The sequence below is a fragment of the Ascaphus truei genome, chromosome 14 (assembly GCF_040206685.1).
Source record: "Ascaphus truei isolate aAscTru1 chromosome 14, aAscTru1.hap1, whole genome shotgun sequence".
Classification (NCBI taxonomy): Eukaryota; Metazoa; Chordata; class Amphibia; order Anura; family Ascaphidae; genus Ascaphus; species Ascaphus truei.
Window position 1 is genome coordinate 51,370,921 of NC_134496.1, and position 19,282 is coordinate 51,390,202.

The following is a 19,282-nucleotide window of genomic DNA, read 5'->3' on the forward strand; positions in this document are numbered from 1 at the left end:
GTGCTCTGGTGTGTATCTGGCACCTTTCAGCCAGGAAGAGTTCAAATAAACAAGCTGTCAAGCCGTATTTGCCAACCCTGCCAAAATGTTTTGGGGGACTCGTGAAAGTTCAGGCAGACGGAGACCTAAAATGCATGTGGTCGGACAGGTGTTGACAGGAGCAAATCCCACATGGCCGAGAACAGGGCAGCGGTAGGGGCCAGTTAATGATTTTGATGAATATAGGGTGACAGCGATGGGTAGTCGGCGAAAAGGAAATGAATGTCAAGTCGGGGGTGGTCAACTCCAGTCCTCAAGACCCTTCAATAGGTCAGGTCTTAAGGATAGCCCAGCTTCTGCACAAGTGGCTCAGCTGAAGACCTGGCCTTTTTGGGAGGGGGGGAGGGGAGGGTCTTGAGGACTGGAGATGAGAACCCCTGGGTCTGGTGAAGGTACGAACATGCATACAGAGGGGTTATTTCCCCCGTTGGCGCACTATGTTGGGATATTCTGTGACATTCTGCATTATCGCTGCCACCAACAATGGTGATATTCTGCGTTCCCAGCAGGTGCAATAACCTGATACATGGGTATACTGTAAAAACGGGCGCACCTTCTGCAGTGTGTAAGAGCTCAGATGTGGCTGCCAATGTACAGTATATACAGTGACGGTCTGTCACACATTGGCATTTCATCATTTCCCTGTTTGTTTTGCTCTAGAAATCACACAAAAAAAGCTAAAGCTCGGCAAGATGTAGCCTCGGAGACCGTTCAGAAAATGTGTTTAATTAAAGCAAAGAATGGACAGACAATGACCAATCTCTCCTGGTTATTGAACAACACCCCATCATGCTTCACCCACTGTAGATACTTCACCTACGGTCAAGCAGGAGAGAGTAGTAAAGATGCAGTCCTTTCAGATAACGAGTTGTACGAAGCTGGTGGCTGATCCGTATCTTTTCACTGCGTAACCTGCTTGGAAGGGTTGGTGTGCTGTGTAACGGGGGAAGGTTTGGGGAAGCAACCTTCTAGAAAACACGTTGCCATCAGTGCTAATTTAATTTCGTGAGACTTGTGACTCCTTGCATCTCATTGCTAGCCCCCTCTGGCACTGATGGTGTAAATTATTCCTAAACGGGCAGTCAAAAGCTATAATTAGGTTATTAATTAAGATGCTTTTCTAATTCCCTCCCCACTCCCCTCTATTCAAGGACAGACTCCCTACTCTTCTCTTTAAGCCAAACTACACCCCCTCTCCAGTTTATAAAGAGGTGAACTAACTCCCAGGCCTTTTTGGAACCTTCAGTGTCAGTGATGGATGAGGAGGGCTTTAACCCAAAAGAACATCAAAGCAGGCGAATTGCCTGCTTGATAGAGGGGGGTGGGGTTCAAATGGGGAGGGGGTTGCTTTCTTAAGTCCGCAGTAAGCAGTCCTGCACATTGAGTGACCCAGTCGTCACTGGAACTTTGTGTGTGTGTGAGGGGAGAGGAAGCCCCCTGCTGGGTCTATGAAAAGAGGAAAAACAATGGCACTTTTGGGAAATGATCCTACAGCCTAAATATGGCTTTTCCCAGCCCAATGCCTTTTACCAGAGATGAAGTTCTCAAAGCCCCAAAATAGAAAAGGGGAGAGCTTTCCGTCGGAGTCAGTCTCTTGGTCACAATGGTTCTTTGGCAGCCCATGTCCCCTGAATACTAGGGCCCATGGCTAATCGTATGAAGGGTGACCCCACGGGCAGCAGCAGCCATTGTGCCCATGTGGTGCTGTGCGTGAGTGATGTTGTGTATTGTGATGCAGTCATGCAGGCTCCAATTCTATGAGATGTTATTCCCTTCCCCAGTTGTCGGCAAAGAGACAAGTCACTTTTATAGTCTCGAATGAATTTTTATTATCTTCCCCTTCATTATTTTTCAATGTGTCGTGTTGATGTCTGCTTGTTTATTTTCTAGCCAGGCTTGGAGGCAGAAGTTAGGGGTTGCAGCGTAAGCACGAAGGGCCCTAGCATCTCGTCTGTCGCTGACACCTTCATTTTGTCTGACGTATGAATGGAAATGTCAGGATGGATTACAGAGAGAACTGTGAGGTTCATAGAGTGCAAAACCCATCAGAAGTGTGTAGTGAGCAGTGTTGGGAAAGTGTGGTGGTGTCTGGGAAGCGGATCACCAGTTTATTACACTTTAGTCTTATTAAAAATGTTTACTCATCACACCGTCCGTGTTGCATTTAATGTAGATGCATGTGGTTTAGATTTGATAGTATTTGCTTGTTCAGTAGCGCCTGCACTGTCCTATGTTCATATGGTAGATGCTGTGTGACCGCATGTGGCTTCCAGCCTGCAGGACGTGTGATTCGACCTTTTTCACCATGACGGGTGCATGCGTTCATAGCATTGATTTCATCTTCCCATATGGTGAAACCATCTGTTACATAAGAACACACACCGTATCATTGTAACTGTGACATCCTACCGTGAGATTTACTTCCCGGGAATGGTGACCATTCCAGCGCTGGTGCAAGACATCGTCAGGAAACGTTAAGAGCAAACGAGGAGTGCTTCATATTGTCCTCCACACCAGATAACTTCTGGATGAAAATGCTCTTCATGCTGCTGTTCAAAATATATACATTAACCAATTGGGAGGAGGAGGAGGATGCTGCACAAAGTCAGATGGGTCTGCCCCACTGTAGCCCTGGGAGCCTGATGTCAAATCGAATGTTCATTACAGAGTCCTGAAACCCGAAACATGACGTAGATTCCTGCAGCACCCCGCGACCCAGGAACTGCATGGTTCCGACGTCATTTCGGGCTTTATTTGTCTATGTCACTTTGTCTCTGCAATACTGTAGGATCACCTTCATGATCGTGAATAATCTGCACACATTGCCAGCCTCAAACTACAATATTTGCCATTCAATTTCTGACTAGCGCAGACATCCCGAAGTGTCCTCATACCCGGCACCCTAAATCCGTGACCCTTCAAAGGTCAATGGAGCACTGGAAATCCCTATAGCCAAGCTGCATCAACCTGGACATTTGCTTCCTTCTCCATTATCAGGGAAGACCCTCGAGCACAAGACCAGAAGTTGTAGGGAGACCTGCAGCTTGTGACCACTTATAGTATCACCATTGTCCCCCTATATTTTGTATGAGTGATGGCTTGCATCAGAATGAAACACTTTGCCGTTTCCTAGATACAGCACGAGTTTAATTGACTTGGTTCAGCTTTGTGTTGTGCAGAGAAAGAAGTGTTTGTTGTTTTTTGTATTCTACATTACACTCCAGCCTTGTGATGTGAACTTGACATGAGCTCCTATTTATCATCCTGGGTGTTTGGAAGCTCTCAGACACTTGCCTGTGGCTATTCAAGCCTTGTCACTGCAAACCCTGGTGGTAATCCATCTCCGTGGTGCACTAGGGCGGGAAGCGTGAGGAGTGAAAGATAACCTCAATATTCTACTCGTATGTAAGCGATAACACCAGCACAAAGCCTCATGCCAAGCTCAAATCATTCCCTGTCAAATGAGTTTTATCAGTGAACAGCCCTTTTAACCCTTTGTCGCCGGAGGAGCAGCCTACTTGATGCACGGCAGTAAATCTATGTTTGCAAGATAATGCATTGTTTGCATTCACCTCCACCCCGCCCAACAAAAACAATAGCAATACATTTTTTGCAAAAGTGAAAGGAAATAAAAGCACTTTTAACAACACTTGCCATTTTTTGGCAAACTAAACCCACTTCAGAAACTAGTTAACACATGGCTTCCTACGGGCAGAATACGGTAGTTGTACATCAGTTGTATTACCCTCCTGCACAAACTAACACGTGTACACACCGATATCGCAGGATGAGAGTCTTCTTGCGGTAGGTTTATTACAAACCATTGTGTTGATATTCTCACTAGTAGAGGATCATAACGCACACTGCTGTGCAAATGCTGCTGTCCTAACGGCTTAAGAAAATATTTATTTTGTCCTTCTGACTTACCCTATTACTTTCTCATGTCTCGATCACAAAGAAAACTGAGGGAAATTGTCACCATTTTTTTTGAACAGCTGAGAACCTGTGCACATTGTGTACAAGTCTGTGAGACCCTGTGCACTGTGTGTACAAGTCTGTGAGACCCTGTGCACTGTGTGTACAAGTCTGTGAGACCCTGTGCGTGTTGTGTACGAGTCTGTGAGACCCTGTGCGTGTTGTGTACGAGTCTGTGAGACCCTGTGCACTGTGTGTACGAGTCTGTGAGACCCTGTGCATGTTGTGTACGAGTCTGTGACCCTGTGCACTGTGTACGAGTCTGTGAGACCCTGTGCGTGTTGTGTACGAGTCTGTGACCCTGTGCACTGTGTGTACAAGTCTGTGAGAACCTGTGCGTGTTGTTTGCGTGTTGTGTACGAGTCTGTGACCCTGTGCACTTTGTGTACGAGTCTGTGACCCTGTGCACTTTGTGTACGAGTCTGTGACCCTGTGCACTTTGTGTACGAGTCTGTGACCCTGTGCACTGTGTGTACGAGTCTGTGACCCTGTGCACTGTGTGTACGAGTCTGTGACCCTGTGCACTGTGTGTACGAGTCTGTGAGACCCTGTGCACTGTGTGTACGAGTCTGTGACCCTGTGCACTGTGTGTACGAGTCTGTGACCCTGTGCACTGTGTGCACAAGTCTGTGAGAACGAAGGGAAGGACACCGGGCATAAAGGAAGATTCCTCTAACCATAGTAGGAGGATGGCTATGGAAACTCATTCAGTTTGCCGGTAGAATTCAGTACTTTTACCCCAGTCGCACTAAGAACTTGACCAGTTCTTGTGGCGCAAAGTACAGTACTGTACTTCATCCGAATAAAGCTTTGGCAAGCGCGGCTAACTTGTTCATAGCTTTCTAAACATTATATAGGATGAGGAGGTCTAAATGTTGGGGCTTTGCATAAGTCGATATAGTATCAAAGCCTGCAATCCGTGTGCAGTGCCCTGATGTATACTGTAGAGTTGAGCACCTGGATCCTAGATATTCGTCCCACTGCTGATCTCTACATTTTGGCGGCTTCCCTATAGGTACAAATCCCCCATAGTGAGTCCAGTGCAATTGGGAGAGTTTTTTATTTTTTGTAGACTAGTTCTAAAACTAATCCAGAAGTTGGTGACTTTCTGTATCTGTGCCGGGAAGCTGCGCCATACATCCACTACTCTTTCACTAAACAGTGGCGTCCTATTGATGTGCTGATTTCATGTGTTCCTGACCCCACCATTTAAGCTACCGAGGTCTAAAACTCCCAATACCAATTTATAGCCTTGATCAGGAAAGTGTTCATGCAATAAGATCAATAGATTTACTAACGACATATGACCGATTTTTTAAAAGCAGTGTAGTTTGCGCTGCAGTGCGAGCTGCTGTGAGGCAGGATAGCCGATTTAAACAAACCGCACTGATGCACCTTCTAAATTCCCTACTTCTCTTTGTGCAGCTCAAGCTGGCCTTCACTCTGGACAAGGAAAGCGGGATGCCCCAAGGCTGCTACATCTACCAGTACAGAGACAGCAACAAGTAGGTGAAGCACATGACTTATTGATACCCAGCTGCAGCGAACACCGTCACTCCCAAAATCTGTAGCCCCCGCAGGCTTATAATCCATACACTGAAATGGCTTTATGCTATTAGCTGCTTGCATAGTGTTCGTGGCAATCAGACCACACATGGCTCTCATGGGTTAAAGTGTTAAATAAACGAGCTTTACGTATACACCAAAATTAGCAGGTGTTTGCATAGTCTTCTCCCACTCCACTTTTATGCCTTCCTCTAAGATTGTAAGCTACACCGACCAGGGATCCTTATACCTGGTGTCTGTATGTGACAGATTTGGGGTGTAATTGTCTGTGTACCTTAACATTTCTACAGGACAGAGGATAGATAAAGTTATGGTCAGTAAAGCCGTGGGGCGGACACAAGTGCATACACAGGGGGAGACTGCAGCGCTGTCCTCGTATACACATTGAATGACTGAGCTGCTGGTCACATGCATGGGCTCGGGTGACACCATATTCACCTGAACCACAAGATGACTCGATAGTTTCATTACTTTAACCTACAGCATGTTATGTGTAACGCCTTTCTGAATATAATATAAGGGACTAAAGCTCAACAGAATGGAACTGCTGTGTTGGCCAACTTCATCTGAGCTAATTCTTCTGATAGCTGACTGGTCTATCGCTATCTCTTCGCATGCAGCTAATACAATTTATACAACTTCAGACTTCCCGAAGGCCTAGAGAAGGTCCGTCACCCACACGTATCTGCCGATCTGTCACAGATTCACTTGCTAAAATTGCCAACACGGATTCTGGGTAGATCGATTTCTTTAGCCAAGGAATTGAGTAATACTTGGGACGGACACAAGGGAACCAGTTAGGAGGCTGGGAGGAAGCGCCAAATTAATGTATCTCATCCAGTAGAGTATAGGTTTTATAACGCGCAAGGAAAATTGTCAGAACCTAAGCCTGATTTTACAGTTTTGGTGTAATTGCCAAAATTAATGGCGGGGTTTAAACATTTTAGCGCTGAGCCACTGTTATTTCTGGAATTGGGCACCAATATATAGTTCGGTGATACAATCGTTAGCAGCTGGTCCTAAAATATGATGAGGTCTTCGATTAGTGCCATTGGCTACATAATATAAATCTTTTGCAATCGTACATCTCTGCGTAATTATGTCTGCGTAAAGTTTGCACCTAGTTGCACCAGCACACTGAGCCCAGCAGAAGGAAGCTGGAAATCTGCCTGAATACGCTCCAAACATTCGAAATTAACAACCCCCTCGCAAACACGCGCCTATTTGTGACCAACGCCAAGTAGTCTCTCGCTAGCCATTTTGTTCTTTTATGGTTAAAATTGTTACATTTTATGGTTATGTTTTGAGTAGTTTTAAGTTTTTTCCAAGGGCACAACGAGTCCTTTAAAACAAGCGGGAAATGGGAGAAACTCTGTGAAAAACCTCTAAACGTAAAAAAATATATATTTGTATTGCCTATATAGGGATATCCCCCTTTTCCCATCTTTTGCTGATTTACACGTTCTGTAAATTAAAACAAATCATGAATTGATACCTTGCATAGTGAACTTAAAGTGAACACATGAGTCATGAAACCATTTCTAAAAAAAAAAAATTTAAAAATATCCTTTGTTGTGAATTGTGTAATAGGTGAAAGTGCGGCACAGATTCGTTCATTCTTCCCAACGCTGCTGTGCGTGTTTAACTTTGTTAGGAAATGTTAGACTGTTTCCTGGCCTCCAACGTTTTGGAAGAGGGCTTAGATGAGGCATGAGCTTTGATTCCACGCCTGTCTTTACCAAACTTTCAGAATCTTTTAGTGTTTTGAGATATTTAATACTAAATGACACAAACTTTCTTTCTTTTTTTTTTTTTTGTGGGAAAAGGATAACTTGACCAGCTTTCTCATTCCCTTAGTTATCACATCTTGGATGTTTACACGAGTTTGGGGTTTTTGTGTTGTAATGAGAAGGCCGAGGTAACGTGTAATGCTAGAGGGGTCAGCGGTGCAAAGATGCACATCGAGAGCTGGGTTTGCAGTAAGTTGCAGCCGCTCTAGCGGTTGAGGGGTTAAGCCAGTGTGTGTAAGTTAAACATGCACATTTTATGACACGCTGAGACTTGAATCTCTCATGGGGTGGTATTGTCGGGTGCGGGGTATCACCATTGTGCAGTGCATCACGTCTGAGGTCATGCCCATTAATCTTTTTTATCAGAGTGTTTACCGGTGGATAAGAGACAGCACCAACTTTTCCACTGGCTGAGACCACCAGGTGCTTTGTGTGCAGCGCGTGCAAAGTTACATGTACGGAGAATCCCGTCCAAACCTCTATGCGAGTCCACCGTAGCGCACATTTTTTATACTGTTGACATATGTGGAGTACTTCGCTATACAGTAACTAGACATAACTAGACTTGATGTTACTGTAGCAGTTTGCTGCGAGAAGCAGTTCAAAGTTCTCTAGCTGTATCAGTCCTGGAGAACTAAGCCTATTGTAGGCTGTGGTGTAGTGATGTAGTGTAGTGACCGTGTGTAGTGATTTTCCAAACTCGCAGGTCTCTTCTTGTGCTCAGACACGGCTCCCAACGGGGGACCTGTTTGAAATTAAATTCATTAGGTGACCACCCAGTTCAAGTGATGGGTTGGAATGAACTGGATGGATAGATGCGAAAAATTCACAATGCCAAAAAGGTCAAACCCGAAAAAAACAACATCTGTTGTGTTATTAGGCAATTAGTGCCCACTAGCCATCTGTGATGGGCAGGTAATCTTTTTGGTAACAACCAGTCATACATTGCTTTCTTTTTCCCAAGCTCGCACTTGGATCTAACGTGGCCCATAAAATATCATCTGTTTGTATCTCACATAACGCAGCAAGACCACCCGGGCCCCCAAATAAAGGTGGTTTCATATTTTAGGAGGATGTTACCATTAGAGCAGTTTGCATTCGCACCGTGGCAGTTTGTAGATGAACACTGGGGTCCTCATTAAGGAGTCCAAAAATATTTGCGTGGGAATTGCCTTATTTCGTTCATCCTTTAGACAAAAAGATAGAAAATAGCAGCAATTGACTGATTCCGTGGTCTCGAATTTCCGTGATCTCAAATCTCCGTATCTGGTATTAATAACTTTCTCTCCGTCACACTCTCTGCATTGTTATGTTCGTTCTTCTGTCTGTCACAGTAAATAACCAAATAAATTTTTTTTTTTTCCCCCCTACCTTTTTTTGTTGGTATGTATGAGGTAACCTATTGATGATAAATATAGACGAAATAAGAAATGATGTATTTCTTTCCGGTGAGGAGGCTTTAGCATAGTTTAGATTCTGGAATTGCAGACAGACGTGGGGCTTTATACCTGTTTACAAAGTAATTCAATGGGGAGAGATTTCCACTTTAAGAGCAGTGACAAATATGTTCCTATTTGTATTATTCCGGTGGGCTCCAGCTTCTCGCCCTTTATCTTGCGCTCTTTCTGCTCTTGTTTTATTGAGCACTCTCTTCAGAAATGGCTCATTGCATTATAAATCGCTCACTTTTTGTGACACTACTTTTGTCCCCGAGGCTCGTGGCAAAATGTATAGAAATACCCAACAATTGGCTGGATTTTCTGTGCTTTCGGCTGCTAACGCTGCCCACATGGCCAGTTACTTCTGCACATTTCTGCTGGATTTTAACCAGGCCACTTTGTGTTTTTAAAGCCAAGTGATGAAACTAAAATGTCCTTGCAAAGTAAAATACTCAAAGACCAACAAAAGATGTATATAATTCAGAGACATTCAAGGCAGATGTGATATCAAATTCATCTGAATCTGGAGTTTTCCCTTCTCATATAAAACCATGTGCAGCTTGCTCAGTGTAGTTTTCTGCATTACTTTTATTGCGACAGGTCCGGTATTTCCTCCCGCCCGTGCCAGCATAGTTAATGATTTACCGTTTTTTGAAATGGATTCACAGAGCATTTTTAATTTTGCACCAAATGTATACCATTGCATAGCAGTGTGGTGGAGTTCCTTGTAGGGTTTGGTCCAAGGGCAGCTGTATTCTGGTGCTGTGTATTCTGATACCATCTCCTCTACATGTGCACTTGATTGATGAATATTGCCTTTTGTGTTACTGGTGAGGATTGTTCTTAAACCTTTAAGCTACATACAATGTTCACCTGCCGTGTGCCAAGGATGAGCTCATGAGAACAAGTCCAGAGCTGTAACCAGCAGAGTAAACCATTCCTCTTCCCCCATGAGCTCACTCTCTCTTACACGTTTCACAATGATGCAGCGTCCCTCTCCCAATCTCTCCCATGAGGGGTTGCAGGGTCACTCGTCCTGTTTGCTTCTGTTTTTCTCACGGGGTAAAGATGACGGTGTCGAACCTTTTACCTCTCTCAGGTGACCGTGACCGCACCAGGGCTTTAAATGATGGGGTGATGTGTTCTAATTGTTGGCAGCTTTGAAATGTGATCGTCGCTCAGATCTGTGAGCACTCGAGCTGCCAATCTGATCTTCACCTATTTGTTTCCACGGACATTCCCCTTCAGTGCCAAAGAGGTTAATAATTGTCATATTCCTGATTAACACGTTGCTGGCATTCACCTCTCAAGGGCGGAACAGACAAAATATCTATATTTAAAGCAGACGCCACTTTATTTTTTTTATTTTTTTGTCCATCTTTATAAATGGCATGTTTTTCTGTGCAGATTTTCTCTATTTTTAATCAATTCATTGGGATTACTGCCATTTTCTGGTTCGGAGCAAAATTGATGTGTTTATTAACAAGTTAAAAGCAAAGTCCGGACTAAGATTTAATGGCTTTATTCATGGAGAGATCCAGTGTTTAAATTCAAGAACAGTCACATCTTCTAAGTGGACGCCCATTAGTTTCCCATTAGCAAGGTGTGCTGCATGAAACTGCCCTCCGTGTTGCGCTGGAAGCCGTACCGAGTTGAGACTACGCTGCTAAAATAAAACTTCAATTTTTTGTTGTGAATTTACATTTTTAAGATGTCTGGAAAGCTGGGACCCTTTTTATAAATCACACACAAACTTAACTCTAATGCCAGGCTATGGCATGTCCTGTAGCTGCAGTGTAGGGATATTGATCTGCTCCTAACAGGAGTTAGCTTCATCCTCTGGCGATCTGATATTGCAGCCACACATACTGTAGTGCTGTACATAGCATTTTTCAGGCACATTGTAATCTTGTGCCCCAAAGAGTGATCTTTCCAGCTATATTCTGTCTGACATCCTAAGAGGTGAGTATTATTACTGAAGGCTTCTGACTGATGCTGTTACCACTTGGCCAATCTTTTCTCCCATAAAACTGTATGTTCTTGGTCCCTGTGTGTTTCCCTTCTCCTGACCTGCCTCTGTGTTGCTCTGTGCACACACACGCAGCAGAGGACTTCACTTCTGCACTGTGTTTGAACTCCGGACCCTTCCGAAGCCATTTGCGGCCTGCTGTACCCTGGCTGCTTTCCTGGGGACGGATTCTGCAATGAGTGTTTCTGTGCCTCCTCCCCCAGCTCTCTTCTTTAACCCGCACGTCTGTTGTTTTAAACTTCAATTAAACTTTAAAATGTTTATTTTTTTTTCTGGAATTGCTGCTGCATTTAGAAACCTCGGGCACAAACAGAATGATTTTATTATTAGCGAGGTCTTTGTATACCCGTCTAACAGCAAAGGGCTTCAGATTGCAAAGAAAGTGTAGAAAAACTGATCATTATTATTTTAAAAATAACCTTTAATGTGATGAATTTTATGAAGTGGGGAGAGGTACTTGAATTGCTTGAAAATGCAGCCACTTTAATGCTCGAGGGGCTTGGTTTGCATATGGATACATGTTTGGCACAGGAGGTGTTAACCTTGCTTGGGGTAATGTCCTCCAGTCCTTTGACCTTGTGGAGCTGTGGAAGGTGATGTCCGGATGCTTGTTACGTGCGCTGGGCTCCCCTTACAGGAAGGAAGAAGCACTGCTGTGTGAAGAGAGCAGGGAGGGGCACGGACCGGACCCTGTACCCTGTAGTGAGGTCACCACAGGATGACGGATCACCACCCGGGAGTCTCCGAGGTGGACATCAGGCCGCCCGTTTGTAGACCCGTTACTGGTAGTGTCTCTAGTCTGGAAGCAGCTTCCATTTTTGCTCCATCATTTAGCTGTAAGCAAAGCAAGTTAATTCCATACATGGTACCCTTACTTGACGCAAAGCTTGCACTCCGTCCCATGTACACATTTACTGGATGTTTAGTATATTAGTATATATAGTGTCTTCTATACCCCTCACTGGCCGCTCAGCCCGTGGTATTTCTGCAGGTGACAATCCCCGGACATTATTTAGTGCTCTGTTCACTAATATCCAACGGTCTTGTAATCATCAAAAAACATGGCTGTATTCACTCCATATTAAAACGGTGCGAAGTTGGTACAGTGCAGGGGCAAAGATGCACTATTCTCATCAGTGGATGCTAATGAGCTTGTATTAAACGACATTCTCCTAGTTAGGCGTGAGACTGGCTGCCCGCCCCTTTTTGCTTCTCTACCTCCGTTAAATGAAGGCTTTATTGTAAGCTGTTTTTATCGTTATTACAGGAAAATCCTCAGATACTCTGTTTATACAGTATTTCAGGAGTGGCCAACTCCAGTCCTCAAGGGCCACCAACATCGCCAGGTATTGGGGATTGGCTCAATCAGTGGCCACCTGTGCTGAAGCAGGGGATAGCCCCAATACCTGGCCTGTTGATGGCCCTTGAGGACTGGAGTTGGCCTCTCCTGCAGTATATAATTGTTGGTGAATAGGTTAAAACCCCTCTATAAATCCCCCTGTGGGGTGCATATATCTGCATGGAGAGGTAACACGCTACGCAGTGGTTACCTGTAGTTCTGTACTGTGGACACTTGCAGTGCGCCTGTCGGAATGCATTGGGGACTTTCACCAGAAACCAGGTCAAAAGGCTAGTTCTAATCCCTGTTTAAATAATCTGTTTATTTTCCTCTAGGACGGTGCAGCTGTTTTATGTGGAAAGTATGTGTGAATATCACAAGTTCAGCGAGGGTGGGTCTTTCAGACGGGATAAACCTTTCAATTCTAAAATGTATTGTCACGCCAACTTCATGCGAGTGAGCAGGTACTCTCACCTTGCTGTATTCTGTCTGTTACACCGTGACAATACACATTACGAAGCCCTCCAACAATGCAGGGGGAGGAGGAGCTGCTCCTAATACAGCGGCCATTAAAGCATAACAATGTACACATACGTATGTGTGTGTGTGTTCCACTTTTTAAACTGTGTGACTGTGCTGTTGGTGTATTGTGTTAGTGTTGCAGTGGAAGGTGACCCCTCTGATGTACAAGATGCACAGAGAGGGTTTATGGAGTTGGCTTCATGCACAGCCTCACAATGCCGAGTGGGGGTCTGGGGAGAATGCAGAGCATGTCAATCTCCGAACCCTGGAGGGAAAATAAATGTACCCCTCTCCACAAAGGGAGCGCTACTTCTTCCATAATTAGAATGGGGGGATGCGTATGGAAAGAGACATGCGAGGGAGGAGGGATTAGCAATGTGCGCAGTGCCGGTTTGTTCTATACAAGAAAGAAAGATGTTCCATGTATGATGTTACATCCTGCTTTCAATAACTGCAAATAATAGGCTGAAAATCCTTTATCTTATAGGGGAGGAAGCTGCATCCACTTCAAACACTCCCTGTCCAAAGCTGCAGTGTAATTGGATTGTAAGCTCTTCGGTGCAGGGACTCCTTTTCTTAATTTAATAATATTATGTCATGTAGTGTAAAGCGTGATGTACCTGAGTGGCACTATATAAATAAAGATCTACATAGTGGCGAGAGTTTGTAAACCGCAGTGGTAATTACGAAAATTCCATCATTTTTCCATGATAACGTTCCTGAATCAAAACCAGTCTCTTCTTAACTATCCAATAGGGTTTATATTAACCAATTTCATGTCTTTTGAAACAAAATGGTGTGAATTAGACAAACAATGAGTAATTTAGAGTCAAGGTATGTGAAAAGATAATTATAATCAGGTTAAAATAATTAGGTAGATCTTCAGGTGTGAGTTTGGGAGGCCCCACCCTATATAAATATCAGACACTTTGTGAGTTTGGTCTGCACCGTACAGGTGTGTGGAAACACGGCTTACCACGATCAAAATACATCTATGAGGGCCTCAGAAAAGCAGTTACTGATCTCATTAGTCTAGAAAGAGTTACAAAACCATTTCTAAGAATTTGGGCCTCCACCAATTGACTGTTGGACAAATGAAGAAAGTTCAAGACCACAGTAACTACCCAGGAGAGTTTTTCCTACCAAAATCTCTCCAAGAACAAACCGGCCAATAATCCAGGAAGTCACAAAACCCCAGAGTAACATCCAAAGATCTGTAGGCCACTCTTGCCTTGGCTAACTATCACAAAAGACTGAAAAAGAATGGTTTACATGACAGGATAGCCAGAAGGAAACCACTGCTCTCTAAAAAGACCGTTGCTGCCGTCTGAAGTTCGGCATGTAGCCTATTCCTCAACTTCTGGATGTTCTCTGGATGATAAGTCACGTAGAAATTTTGGCCTCCATTGAGAAACGACGTTTGGCAAAACCAAAACTGTGTTGAACAGAAGAACTTCATCCCAAGCATGGTGGTGGGAAGGTGATGGTTTGAGGCTGCTTTGCTGCATTAGAACCTGGATTGCTTGCCATCATTGGCACAACCATGAATTCTGCATTGTATCAAGATTATGGTGGAGAATGTCAAGCCATCCGTCCGTGAGCTGAAGCGAAAGTGGATCATGTAGCAAGACAATGACCCTAAACATGCAAGTAGATCTGCAGATGAAGAAAATCCATGTTTTAGAATGGCGTAGTCACAATCCGGACCTAAACCCCATCGAAATGTTGTGGCCAGACCTGAAGCGAGCTGTCCATGCAAGGAAGCCCTCAAATGTCACTGAGCTGATGCAGTTCTGTAAGGTGGAATGGGCAAAAATTCCTCAAAGGGTCACATTGTTTTTCACACGTGGATATCGAATGTTGAATCGTTTGTGGATAAATAAATGTTGAAAGTGTGTCTTGTGTTTTTGCGTCATTTGTTTGATCATGTTATCTTTAGTTATTATTAGGACTTTGATTAAGACCTAATAACATTTTAAGTTTGAAATCTGTGAACATCCCAAGTGGTTCACACACGTTTTCTCGCCACTGTACGTACGTACTGGCTGCCGTGGTCCGGGAGAGGGAAGTGAGGCCGTGAACTGTGTTCTTTCAATGTGCATCTGTAGGGAAACATTGCGTGTGAGGTCTCCCCCTGCCTCTTGCACCCGAAGGGGCTTTCTGTTTGTAGGAACTGACAAGGCAGCTTGTTGGAGTAATTGCACCTTTCTGCTCCCTGAGAATAAGGGGCTTTGTTCCACGGGTCGCTGATTTAGTTTTGTGGTCTCTGCCCTGTTCCGTGGTCCCTTATCTGGGAAAGGGAAAAGATGCAGCATTTTCTGTGGACAAAACATCTGAGATTTCCCTGTAAAAGTCACTCCCAACAAACCAAAGCATCGTTGCCACCTTTCTCTGTATTTCTTGACATTCTCTTGTTTTTCCTTCTTGCTAATATTAAAGGGGAATACAACTTGTTTTAGGGGTTTTATCCCCCTCATTTCTTTAAACCTGCGCTGGGAAGTCATATAGTGGTTCTGTTCTGGAGACCTATGCATGGGTACTGGGAACAACACAAGGTCATTTAAGAATCTCGCTCTAGTCGTATCTTTATATTGTGTGTGTGTGTGTGTGTCAAAAAAGCGGGCACAATAAATGTCTGTACTACTGTAGCTAAAAGTTTTGGGTTTTCAAAGGAGCATTTTTCAAAAGCCATTGGGAGGCTGAAATGTTGAGCTGGTAAAGACACGATTGCACCATTCGGTGAGCCGGCTTTTTTTAAACCTTTCTACATAATACAGTTTAGTACATTGGCAGTATCACCCGCTCCAATCTTTACGTGTGTGTGTGTGTGTGTGTGTGTGTGTGTGTGTGTGTGTGTGTTTGTTTGTGCGTGCTCTGTATATATGGTCTGTGTGCTGGGGGGGGGGGAGAGAACTGGTGGCATTTTGACTAGGTTTGTACAGGAGTTGAGTTGGGCCACGTACTTCCTGCCCGTGTCCGGGTCATTCCCATTACTGCACTGTGCGTGATCGCAGCGACACACGCGGCCGATTGGTCTCTTTCCGACGTATAATCCAGGCTGCCAGCAGGGATTCCCCCTCACGCCCTGTCACAGGGGTTCACTGGTTCCCTCTCACACAGCCCTCTGCAGCTCTCCGCAAAGATAACAGAAAGGATTGGAGACGGCCGCATGAATACTCTGTTTTTATCTTCCTGCGGTTTTGGCAAGTCCGCCCGCTCATGGGAACCAATGCCTCTGTTTCCCATTTAAGCAGCGGGGTGCTGTTTTCCTGGCCTCTCCTTTACCTTCCCCTGTGCCTTTTTTTAATTTCAAATCACCATTTCCTGGAATGGCAGGAATAGCCAGTCCCAGCACGAACGGTTAACCCCTCCCCAGCCACAGACGTCTGCAATGCACAGTGTCTCTGCATATTGCAAGTCCCTCCATGATTCACAGGTCTAAGTGATGATGGCTCCACCACTGTTTTGGGGAGTAGCAGGGTTTGTGCAGTTTAGTCTGTGGCCTAGATTCACCAAGTCACTAAATTGACTATTTGACGTTGTTAAATCTGAAAAAATATCAGCATTTTGTTTTCAACACTTTTCACCGAGAGTTCTACATCCACGATAACCGTGTGTTTACCAATTCCTTTCAATTATATGGCTTTATGCCGTTAATTTAGGAGAACCATGATGGTCACTATCGCAATTTCCTAACTTGCGCTACAAATCCGTATGGAAATAGAACGCTCCTCTAACCGTGAGGTAATATAGATTAAATCATTACTTTGGCCTGTGACCGAAAAGTCTCCTAAACACTTTCATGCCTGACAGGCTTCCAATGCACAGCAAAAGAAAGCTTTCAGGCAGCAAAGGGGTTAAAAGACACCACACTTGGTTCTTGGTATAGAGTCTACTAACACCAGTCCTCAAGCTACCAACAGGTCAGGTTTTCAGGATATCCCTGCTTAAGCACAGGTGTCAGTCGAAGACTGCACCACCTGTGCTGAAGCAGGGACAGCCTGACCTGTTGGTGGCCCTTAAGGACTGGAGTTGGTCATCCCTGCACTATATGAATGCCTTACAGACCTATAACCCTAACTGGCTAATAGGGCTGCAGGTTATTAAATAAATGAAGCATAAACGTTCCAATTCTTTCATTTACACTTTGCGCGCCGGTCACAGCCCCCTCCGGCACTTTGCTGTCATGTGATTGTGGCATCGCTGATGATGGAACAGAAGATTAGTCCTCTAGCGATCCTCCGCAGGTGAGCAGAACGCACCCCCCCTCCCCCCTCCCTCCCTCCCCCCTCCCTCCCTCCCGGACAACGAGAATGTAGCATATGACGTTGCCACTACATTGGATAGTCCTGGAGTGCCTTGTTGGATTCATTGGCACCAAAATTGGCATTGCCACTTAATTCAGCCATGTTGAGGTCCTGTAAGACCTTTAGGGTCAAAGACCCCATGAAACTAGTCCCTTTATTATATCTTGTTTGCCAACTAGAGTTGTCGAATATACCAATATAAGACAAAGATCCCCAATTCTACATCCATGTGACAAAATACATAGTTACATACTTCAATGTCAGTAATCTCATGAGTAAGGGTCATTTAGTTAAACCCTTTGGCCAAAGCGTTATAAGCCTGCAGCCACATCACGGCATGACCAGTATGCAGCCACATCACGGCATGACCAGTATGCAGCCACGTCACGGCATGACCAGTATGCAGCCGCGTCACGGCGTGACCAGTATGCAGCCGCGTCACGGCGTGACCAGTATGCAGCCGCGTCACGGCATGACCAGTATGCAGCCGCGTAACGGCATGACCAGTATGCAGCCACGTCACGGCATGACCAGTATGCAGCCGCGTCACGGCATGACCAGTATGCAGCCACGTCACGGCATGACCAGTATGCAGCCGCGTCACGGCATGACCAGTATGCAGCCGCGTCACGGCATGACCAGTATGCAGCCGCGTCACGGCATGACCAGTATGCAGCCACGTCACGGCATGACCAGTATACAGCCACGTCACGGCAGGACCAGTATGCAGCCACGTCACGGCAGGACCAGTATGCAGCCGCGTCACGGCATGACCAGTATGCAGCCACGTCACGGCAGGACCAGTATGCAGCCGCGTCACGGCAGGACCAGTATGCAGCCGCGTCACGGCATGACCAGTATGCAGCCACGTCACGGCATGACCAGTATACAGCCACGTCACGGCATGACCAGTATGCAGCCGCGTCACGGCATGACCAGTATGCAGCCACGTCACGGCATGACCAGTATGCAGCCACGTCACGGCATGACCAGTATGCAGCCGAGTCACGGCATGACCAGTATGCAGCCGCGTCACGGCATGACCAGTATGCAACCGCGTCACGGCAGGACCAGTATGCAACCGCGTCACGGCAGGACCAGTATGCAGCCACGTCACGGCATGACCAGTATGCAGCCGCGTCACGGCAGGACCAGTATGCCGCCACGTCACGGCATGACCAGTATGCAGCCACGTCACGGCGTGACCAGTATGCAGCCGCGGCACAGGAACATGGAAACACCTGCTACTTAAATATACTTAAATAAACCAATATGACATGCATTTCATGACCATAATATTGTGCGTTGAACTTCTATTACCGGTCCTCTAAAATGTCAATAGCATCAAAGGCGATCTCTAGTGACCAGCTGTTTAAATCGCATGCGCTTCAAGGAAAGCAGAGCTGCTAATGTACACCGGGTGTGGCACTTTCTCCACTCTACCCCCCCACCCCCGCCCAAGATCGGGGAGGGGGGGCACATTCATATGTAATACAGTGGTGTTTACATGTCAGTTCTAAGTGGTACAACTTGAGGATATAAAGTGTACTACTAGAGGCGGCTCATCCAGGGCAATTCATCTCTAATGCAAGGGTTACAAATTGATCTTTCATTTGCCTCCCCCCACCTGCCGGAGGGGGGGTTGACACTCCAAATACCCTCATTAAGATGGTAGCGTGCTTTTTGAGGCCTGGGATAGCTGTATGCGATCCATGGTTGCCATACTCTCTGGGATTTTAGCGAGAGTACGGCCGCGATTATAGTGCGTGCGACGTGAACAAAATACATTGGCTCTATCGGGCCGGCCGTAGTGCGCGCCAGCGAGGAAGAGCGACCGCGCGCAGAATTTTGAGCCAACTTATTTTTTTTTTTTTTTCACGTGACGGCCGTGTCGTGGGGGTCAGCCACTGAGGGGGAACCAGCAGGGTGACGGCACAGCATCGCCTCCCCATCAGAGTGTGGGGACCGCTGGAGCGAGAGGCACGCGCCTGCACTATAAACGAAGCCTTGGTCGTTAACTAGACATGGTCATTTCTCTGGCAGAAGAACCACATTTTGTTTCTAATTTTAGCTGTGGTGTGTGTCTTTCTGTATCCAGAGGGCCGCTATCTCGATCCTAGTTGCCATTTCCACAACAGGTCACATTTTAAGGATACCCCTGCTTCAGCACGTGGTTATGTAGCTCACATAGTTGCTTCAAATTTTTTTTTAAACAGATTAATGGTATCGCAAGCTACCACGGATGTAGATTTCGCCATGGCCAGCACGGTTACTAG

General features: G+C 45.6%; 1 protein-coding gene across 1 annotated transcript in view; it reads left to right on the forward strand.

Moving 5' to 3' along the window:
* Nucleotides 1–19,282, forward strand: part of DIS3L2 (DIS3 like 3'-5' exoribonuclease 2) — a 197,070-nt gene that overhangs the window by 102,451 nt on the left and 75,337 nt on the right. Inside the window, 1 exon segment of the mRNA XM_075570969.1 lies at nt 5,440–5,519. Within this exon segment, the coding sequence (XP_075427084.1) occupies nt 5,440–5,519 (80 nt within the window).